Below are 9,660 nucleotides of genomic sequence, written 5' to 3'. Positions count from 1 at the left end.
CCATTCTAATGCCAGGCTGGATTACCTTGGAGAGGCCAGGGAGGGGATGATGCAGTGCAGAAACCAGCAGCCTACACATTGTGCTTGCCTTGGAAGGGTGGGAAGATGGGAGCTTTTGTGGCGGGGGTGGGGGTGAGGGGTGGGGGGACGGGGACGCAGAGGCAAACCGTCTGTACACAACAGTGCAGTCTCTTTGGTGAGGCTTCCAAGAAGCAGGACAATTAACTGCACAGAGTTAGCATCAGTAATTTGAAGGCTACAACAGAACTACACAATGAGTTCCAGACTGGCCTGATCTATAGCCTGAGGTCCTGTTTTAAAAAACTAGACAGGGAGCCCGGCAGTGGTGGCACATGCCTTTAATCCCAGCACTCAGGAGGCAGAGGCAGGCAGATTTCTGAGTTCGAGGCCAGCCTGGTCTATAGAGTGAGTTCCAGGACAGCCAGGGCTATACAGAGAAACCTTGTCTTGAAACCCCCACCCCCCCACTCCAAAAAAAAACCCCAAAACAAAAACCAAAAACCAAAAAAACCTAGTCGGGGATGCTGGAGGAATGGCTCAGTGGTTGAGAGCATTTACAGTAGCTGGGTGCAATTCAAGGTGCATGCCTTTAATCCCAGCATTTGGTAGAGGCAGGCAGATCTCTGAGTTCAAGTCCCTGGACTAGAAGGAGTTCCAGGACAACCAAGGCCACAAAGAGAAAGACTACAAGAAACAAAGAGCATTTACTGCTTTTGTGAAGAACCTGGGTTTGGTTCCCAGAACCCATGTAGTGGCTTACCAGCAACCCAACTGCCCATAAATCTAGTTCTTGGGAATTTGATACCCCCTCCTTGGGTACACTTGTGGTGCACACACATGAGTGCAAAACACACATACATATAAAATAAAAAGATAAAAAGCATCCTCTGTCCCCTACACTCAACTCAAAATGAGGGCCAGTGAGATGGCTCAGTGGGTAAAAGACTCTTGCCACAAAACCTGAGTTTAATCCCAGGGACTCACTCAGTAGAACAGAGTAGATTCCCACAAACTGTTTTCTGACCTCCACAGGCGCTCCATGGCGCAGTAATGTAAATACACAGACAAATAAAATTGGGTTGTAGGGGGCTGGTGAGATGGTTCAGCGGGTAAGAGCACCAACTGCTCTTCCGAAGGTTCTGAGTTCAAATCCCAGAAACCATATGGTGGCTCACAACCATCCACAACGAGATCTGACGCCCTCTTCTGGAGTGTCTGAACACAGTTACAGTGTACTTACATATAATAAATAAATAAATAAATAAATAAACATAAAAAAAATTGGGTTGTAAAGGTGTTTTGCCTATATGTGTCTGTCGGGTATCTGAAGAAGCCTGAAATGGGAGTAGAATCTCCTGGAAATAGAGTTACAGGTGGTTGAGAACCACCTTGTGGGTCCTGGGATGTGTAGTGTTCTTAAAGGGTGAACACCTCTCCAGCTCCTGTCTTGAGACCCTGAGAGAAACTCATTTTATTGCCTCTTCCAGGAATTCACGGAGGGGATGAGCAGATGGGGTGGAGGGGGAAGGCAAGGATAATTTAACCAATCAACTGGGAATGCAAATCCCATCCTCGGAACGCTGCTCTACTCTGGTCAAAGTCACACCCTATCCAGGTCCCGCCCCCAGACCATTCGGTTCCGCCTTCATTCCAGGCCCCGCCCCCAGACCGCTCTTTACCCGGTACTAGCGAAAGCCAGCCAAGCTCCTTCAGACCTTCACTTCTATTGAGGCCCCGCCCCCATAATAGCCCCGCCCACACAACCAAGTCCCGCCTTTTATCTCGAGCCCCGCTCGGCAATCGGGCACCTCCTTCTCTTGGCCCCACCTCCAGCACATGTACCGCCCTCACAACAACCCACCCAATCCGCTTCGCGGTCGCTTTGCTCCGCCCCCATAAACAGCCAGAGGCCTCCTCGCTTGCGCATTCTCCTCGCATCACTTCCGGGGGCGGTGTTAGGTCAAGCTCACTTCCGCCCTCGGCGGAGCTGCGGTGGTGTTGGTGCAGGAGGCTGGGTCGGGGTCCCCGGGGGACAGACAGACGGACGCACGGGCGGGCGGCCGGGAGCCATGGAGTGCGGCCCCCGGGCCGGCGGGCGCGGGCGGCGGTGAGTGCAGGCGGGCGGGCGCGCGCGGGCTGCGGCGGTTTATGGTGTGGGGCCGAATCGAGCGGGGCCCTGCGTCCGAGACCTCCCTGTGCTCTCCGGGGATGGCTGTGAGACCAGCGCACCCACCGTGTCCCTGGCATCCCCATGTCCCCGTGCAGCGATCCTGGAGCAGTCGCTTAACCTCCTCAGGACACGGCTGTGTCCCCAAGAAACGCCCGGGCCAGCCGCAGACCCAGCCCCTGTCCCACACCCTCTGTGCCTACAACTGTCTGCTGACATTCACCGGCCACCTTTGCCACTCACCTGGCGTCTTCCTGCCAGTGGGGGCCCACTGCAGGCTTCATTTCTGCAGCCCAGAACTCCTATATGGTTCCTTATCACCCCCACGATGAAGCCCTCTTGCTGAAACCGAGCCTGAGGGTGCAGCTTGAGCGGGCCCTGCTCCCCTGGGAGCCCTTGCAGTTTTTCGAATCTTCTCCTGCTGCCCGGGTTTACCTCTGCGGTCCTCTGTCACTGAGCTATTTCCTTTTTTTCACGTGTGTGCGCCCACGCAGAGGACAGCTTCCTGAAGTCAGTCCTCTCCTACCATGCTGGTCCCCTGATCCAAATCGGATATTTAAACTTGGTAGCAAGTGCCTTTACCTGCTGAGCCATCTCCCCCAACCCGTCTACATTCTTTGAACTCTTCAGCTCCTAGAGGGTTGCCTCCCTACTATGACTGGCCGGGTGAGGCATGCCAGAGCAGACAGTCATATGTAGGTCATCCTAGAGCCCTTACAGTAGCCTGGTTGCTTGTAACACCAGGGCCTGGTTTTATGTCTGTGATCACAATGCTTGGGCTTTGTGGCAGTGAGTGAATAATCCCGGCTTACAGTACCCAGTGGCTCCATCTGTGACATGAAGTCCCACATGCTGTCTGTCCTCTCCATATAACACTGGCAGGTCCCAGAGGCTTATGTCTTTAATGTCTTTCTTCCACAGCTTCATTTTCTCTGGCTGCCCTGCACATGGTTGTTGAGTGGAAGTGGGTCTTCCAGGTCCTGCCCCATGCATGGGACTTTCTTCTTGTAGGGTGGAGATCTAGTTAACTGTAGAAGTATCTGGAATTGTGACTGAGGGCTCCTCCCCATATGGCAGACTCAGGATGCTGGCATAGGTAGGGACAGCCACAGGCGGGAAACTGAGGCCTCCCCTTGCTTGACTTGTCTAGAAAACATACTGCAGGTTGAGACCCCAGAAATTACACACCTGATAAGATGTGTGGCTAGGCATGAGGTCTGTGACTAGGAGGAGGAAGGATAACTCTAGAAGGGAGGTCACTCAATAGGTGTGTGCTGCAGAAGGTGTCAAAATAGCGAGGGCCAAGCCTTTGACACGGAATGATAGCGGCAGCTGAGATGGACCTTCGTAAGGAGGTGAGAGTGCAGTTGGGGAAAGGTTCAAGTGGTGGTAGATGGAACCAGCAGGCTTAAAGATCGTGGGAGTGACCCGGAGGGGAGTGTGAGGGACAGCACTCCCTTCCCTGGCCTTGGTTCACTTTCTCTCCAGTTTGGTCAGGTGTTCTTTCTCACTGGACCACAGGTCCTTCCAAGCCCTCTGTGTCTAAGGGGTGTTAAATGAGGAGGCCTTGATTATAAAGCCAGTGTCTCTAAACATTGACCTTGTGGATATTTGGAGCGGGGTCATTCCCTGATAGGCTGTTCTGGGTTATTCAGGGTCTTGGGCAGAGTCTCTGGTCCCCACCTGCTCTGTAGGGTGTGCTCCCAGTTACAGATGTGGCCTGGTGTTGTCTTGGTCCCCACCTGCTCTGTGCTAGAAGTGCTCCCAACTCCATTCTAGGAGTGCTGTAGATTCCAGGTGTGGCCTGGTGTCTCTTGGAGACACCTGGTGTCATCTGCATCTTTGTGAATTGCCACCTGGGAGCTGGGGACTTGTTGGTACTATCTTTGTCCTTGCTCTGGCTGTCATAGCTGTCCTCTCAATGTGTCCCTGAATTGTTAGGGACTGGGCTATCCCTCTCCCCAGTGGTCTTACACCTCAGATTCACAGGGATCCAAAAATGTGGGGCGGGGGGCACAGCTGCCTGAGTGTCATGTGTCTCCCTTTGCCTGTTATCCATGTCCCTCTGTCCCTGTGGATTTATATGCTGTGACCTAAAACCCAGGTGTAGGTTGATATCCTGTTAAAATTGCACCATGAGCCAGGTGTGGTGGTGCACGCCTTTAATCCCAGCACTTTGGAGGCAGAGGCAGGCGGATTTCTGAGTTCCAGGCCAGCCTGGTCTACAAAGTGAGTTCCAGGACAGCCAGGGCTATACAAAGGAACCCTGTCTCAAAAAACAAAACAAAACAAAACAAAATTGCACTATGAAGTCTCCTGCCTTCCTCCCAGGTTGTGAGAGATGGTTGTGGGCTTTTCTGGAAATGTCTCTGTATCTATCCATTGGCAGCTCAGCATACAGTGGAAGTGGCTTTGGTGTCACTTGAACACATTTTAGGATGTCCTGCAGAAATGGAGCATTTGGGTTTCTATTGGAGTCAGGCCCTGCCCCCCCCCCCCCCATTTCACTTCCCTTCTGCAGTTTGCTGCCTCTCTGAGGCAGGCCTGGGAGGTTGGGTGACTGAACCCTGAGGTTGCAGCTGCTGGAGGCCACAGCTGCCCTGACCCCGCGGGAGACCCCCCCACCCCCGGCCCCAAGCACGGGGACAAACCATTGTCCCAGTCAGTGGGGCCCTGTGTCTGGCATGCATCCTGTCCTTGTTCCCGGTCTTTGTGTCTGTTTCCTCCTTTGGGCTCTGTCTCTGTGTTCCAAGGCCCCGTGGCTTACCCTCCACATCCTCCTGCGTGGGAGCCTATAGTCTTTGGATCCCTTTGGCTCAAAACTTGGAGCTGCTTTTGTTACCTGTTTTGGAGGATAACTCCTTCAAGGACTGAGGGAGAAACTGGTGGGGCAGACAGAAGTGTCTGGGCATAGGCCTGGGGGTGCTGGAATGGCAGAAGCTGGGGGCCATACATAGAATGATTTCTGCCACAGAGGCCCGGGAGAGCTAGGTTGTGGGCAGGCCAAGAGGATCAAGATAGACCGTGGATGTGGGGACACGCCTTCCTCCCTGCCTGGCACAGGCTGGTACCTGGTTCTACCCTAGATTCCTGGAGGGAACCTACATGTTGGTGTCCCCTGCAGGGTATCCCACTGTATGGCATGGAGACCTGTGGCTGTGAGGCTCCCGGGGGCTCGCCTTGGACCGCGATGGGGCCGGGCTGCGGCCTCCTAACGGGACTGAGGTGTGCAGCCCGCGAGCTGCCGGCATCTCGGAGCACCCCCGCCCCTCCCCTGGCCCAGCGCGGGCCCGGCGCCCGCCATGAACGGCCTGTCGGTGAGCGAGCTCTGCTGCCTGTTCTGCTGCCCACCCTGCCCGGGCCGCATCGCTGCCAAGCTCGCCTTCCTGCCTCCCGATCCCACCTACTCTCTGGTACCTGAACCTGAGCCGGGGCCCGGTGGGGCCGGCGCTGCCCCCTCGGGTCCCCTACGGACCTCAGCGGCCACACCCGGGCGCTGGAAGATCCACCTGACAGAGCGTGCTGACTTCCAGTATGGCCAGCGCGAGCTGGATACCATTGAGGTCTTCGTGACCAAGAGCGCGCGCGCCAACCGCATCGCCTGCATGTATGTGCGCTGTGTACCGGGTGCCAGGTGAGCTGCCCCCTCCCAGGGCTCACAGCAGGGGTGCCTTGGTTCTGTACTGCCCTGTCTTTCGGCCCACCTGACCCCTCTTGTAAAGCACAGGAGACCCCACTTTCATGTTCTTGCTTTCAAGTCTCCACCAAAGGGTGAGGTGGAGAGGTGACAGCTTTCCCAGGTCGAGTCTGGAGTCTAAAGGGCAAGCCTTTACTTAGGAGTCAGGCGGGTGCTTCAGGAAGACACCTGTGCAGGGCCAGGCAGGTGCATGGCCTTAACCTGACACAGGTCTTGGTCTTATTACAGGTCTGTCTGGGTTGGCCAGAGGTCAACTGGGCAGGATGGATCTCAAAAGATTTCTGGTGGCCAGGGGTGGGACCTAGTCCTCCCCCTAGCAATAGAGCATCCACTGGAAGGAGTAGGCTCTTCTTTTACTTATTTATTTATTTTGGTTTTTCGAGACAGGGTTTCTCTGTGTGGCCCTGGCTATCCTGGCACTCACTTTGTAGACCAGACTGGCCTTGAACTAAGAAATCCGCCTGCCTCTGCCTCCCAAGTGCTGGGATTGAAGGCGTGTGCCACCATGCCCGGCGAGTAGGCTCTTCTTATACACAGTTCTGTTTCATGGGGGCATGAGATGGCTCTTGGCCTCCTGGCCTGGGCTTGTGTCTATTGAAGATTGAACTCACAGCGGGTCCCACTGTAGATGGGGTCTAAGGCCTGATGGCTGACCACAGGCAGGCCTAAGGCTATAGGACTTAACAGCCTTCAGGTCCCATCCCCAGCTAGTCCCTGTCATGCTGTGGGAGGCCAGCCGTGGAGCTCTGAATAGAGGAGACAGTGGGTGCTGCTGGCTCAGTGTGGGTGGTCAGCTGTGCTGTGCCCTCTCACCTGCATACCCAGGTACACCGTTCTCTTCTCGCATGGCAATGCAGTGGACCTGGGCCAGATGTGCAGCTTCTATGTTGGCCTGGGCACACGCATCGGCTGCAACATCTTCTCTTATGACTACTCTGGCTATGGGATCAGCTCTGGCCGGCCCTCGGAGAAGAACCTCTATGCTGACATTGATGCAGCCTGGCAGGCCCTGCGTACCAGGTGAGGGCTCTGCTCTTAGGGCAGCAGTGTTGGGGAGTGTCAGTGGCAGATGGGACCTTGGTCCTTGCCGTCTACAGGAAAAGGGAAGTTCTACCTGGTCTGACAGTGAACAGAGGACCCTGGGTCTAGGAGATAGCCATCGAGGAACTTAGGAGCAGGCAGTTGGTAGCCCAAGTGCCAAGGACTGTGCCATTAGCTGAACTTGCTCTGGGGCAGGTGGCAGGAGGGCCGGGAAGCTGTACTAGAGGGTGCCCAAGTGACGGTAGGCAGCAGGTCTGTGCCCTTGTCAGTCTGCTTGCCCGGTCACCCCATCTCATCCCACCTCACCAGGGCTCCTTTTTCTCCTTCATAGAGAAGGGCCCATGCAGGGGGCTGAGACCATCCACCCATACTTCTGGAGGTCCCTACTCTTGATTAGGGCCCCAGGTGGCTCTGGAACTCTGACAGCCCTGGGGAGTTGGGAGCCCTGGTTGCACTGGAGATGTGCCAGGTATCACTGAGTTGGGTCCCCAGGCACTATTGATGCTGGCACTGGGGACCTGTCTGAGTGCTCCTCCCCCTGTGCCAAGGTGCCTGTACCCTGCCTGGGCTGACTCCCTTGTGCACACTGTCTGGAGAGCCACTGTTGTGTATGCTGAACTCTGTCCATTGTCCCACAGCACTGACTGCAGGGAACTCCTGAGGTAGGGGCGACTCTCTAAAGGGGCCGCCCCCTATGGTGGGAGGAGTTTAGGCTTGAGCAGGCAGAGCTGATCAGCACAGGCGCAGTGTGGGTTGCCCCTAGGTGGTCCACTTCCTGCCTGGCATCAGGGGAGGCTCCTGTGGAGGCTTGTCTGAGACAGCTGTGGGAACTATGGCAGGGGCAGCACTAGGCAGCTCAGCCAGGGTAAGTCGCCGCACGGATCTGCTGGGCTGGGAATGGCAGGAGAGGCGTTAGGAATGAGCTGGCTGCACTGCCACATTGCAAGCTTCTAATTGGGCAGGAAGGACTCTGGGGACCTTAAACTGGGCCGAACATCCGAGGACACAGTTTCCTAAATTCCCAGAGACCCACATTGGTGGGGAGGCAGCACTGGGAAGAGACAGCCCTCTGTTCTTAGGTCAGAAGGGAACAGGAACTTTTGGTCTGGAATCTTAGGTCCAAAGCTTTCCACAGTCAGGCACTGTCACCCTGACCCCCACCCCGTGGGAGGGACTGAGGAAAAAGCCATGGAACTACTGCTTGGCAGGGCTCTGGGAGTTGCTCATCTCCAGGCCTGCTGACCCTGCTCCTGTTGTCGCTCAGGTATGGCATCAGCCCAGACAGTATCATCCTGTATGGCCAGAGCATTGGCACTGTGCCCACAGTGGATCTGGCGTCACGCTACGAGTGTGCTGCAGTGGTTCTGCACTCGCCTCTCACCTCGGGCATGCGGGTGGCCTTCCCTGACACCAAGAAGACCTACTGCTTCGATGCTTTCCCTAAGTGAGCATGGGGGCGGGGCTTGGGAAAGGGCGGGGCATTAGAAAGGGTGGGGCTCCAGCCTGTGCATCTTTTCCCTCAGCATCGAGAAGGTGTCGAAGATCACGTCACCGGTGCTCATCATCCACGGCACAGAGGACGAGGTGATCGACTTCTCTCACGGGCTGGCACTGTATGAGCGCTGCCCAAAGGCCGTGGAGCCGCTGTGGGTGGAGGGCGCTGGGCACAATGACATTGAGCTGTACAGTCAATACCTGGAGCGCCTACGCCGCTTCATTTCCCAGGAGCTGCCCAGCCAACGCGCCTAGCCAATCTGCAGGGACCTCAGCAGTACATGGGCCTCCTGCCGGGGCTGCATGTGACCCGGAGCCCAGGACCCTGCCTGGCACCCCAGGGGCCATGAGCCATGTTCAGGCGTCAGAGGTCCCTCTTCTCTCCTCGTGGAAGCAAAGAGAAGGAAAGAGGGAAACTAATTAAAGGATTAAGATTTTAGGGTTGCTTGGCTCCTTTGTGGCTCTAGTGCGCCTTTCTAGGGCTGGGAGATTGCTGAGACCAGCTGGGTATGGGGAATGTGAAGGAAAACCTTGGGTCGTCCCACCCAGGGCCTGCCCCCAGGACTGCAGGGCAGCACCCTGCAATGCAAGAGTCCCGATCCCTACAGCGCACAAGGCTCCCACTCCGGATGCGAAGATTCCTGGTCCAAAGCCAGGACCAGGCCTTGCACTGTCACCTGGGAGTTGAGGTGGTCCCCCCAGGCCTGCTGGCTCTATCTAGGCTCGTGTGCTCTGTGGAGTTGAGCCATGTGTTGTTTCCTCTAGCCACAGAGTCCCTAGGGTGAGGAAGGGCCTGTGTGGGAGATCAACACCCTGAGCTGACTCGGGATGCATCACTTTAAGAGTGGGTGGTACATTTGGGCAAGTTGGAATACTTGGGGGTGTGGCTAAAGCCCTTGAAGAACAGAAGTGACGATGTTTTTTTATTTTATTTTATTTTATGTACTTTTTTTTGTTTTTGTTTTTCCAGACAGGGTTTCTCTGTAAAGCCCTGGCTGTGCTGGAACTCACTTTGTAGACCAGGCTGGCCTCAATCCGCCTGCCTCTGCCTCCTGAGTGCTGGGATTAAAGGCGTGCACTATCACGCCTGGCGTTTTTTTGTTTTTGTTTTTTTTTTTTTAAAGATTTATTTATTTATTATATGTAAGTACACTGTAGCTGTCTTCAGACGCTCCAGAAGAGGGCGCCAGATCTCGTTACGGATGGTTGTGAGCCACCATGTGGTTGCTGGGATTTGAAC

At 55.5% G+C, this 9,660-nt stretch overlaps 1 protein-coding gene across 1 annotated transcript; it reads left to right on the top strand.

Annotated features, from left to right (window-relative positions):
* Positions 1 to 1,952: 1,952 nt before the first annotated feature.
* Positions 1,953 to 8,859, top strand: Abhd17a (abhydrolase domain containing 17A, depalmitoylase). Its single transcript, XM_021175125.2, has 5 exons — positions 1,953 to 2,128; positions 5,313 to 5,822; positions 6,711 to 6,905; positions 8,191 to 8,370; positions 8,450 to 8,859. Exons 2-5 carry the CDS (start codon positions 5,491 to 5,493, stop codon positions 8,673 to 8,675), a joined length of 933 nt encoding a protein of 310 aa, XP_021030784.1. The 5' UTR covers positions 1,953 to 2,128; positions 5,313 to 5,490; the 3' UTR covers positions 8,676 to 8,859.
* Positions 8,860 to 9,660: the final 801 nt, after the last annotated feature.

This window comes from Mus caroli, unplaced genomic scaffold, assembly GCF_978045245.1.
Source record: "Mus caroli unplaced genomic scaffold, Mus_caroli_1 scaffold_9, whole genome shotgun sequence".
Classification (NCBI taxonomy): domain Eukaryota; kingdom Metazoa; phylum Chordata; class Mammalia; order Rodentia; family Muridae; genus Mus; species Mus caroli.
Note: the sequence above shows the minus strand (reverse complement) of the source record. Positions and strands in the feature narration are given on the sequence as shown.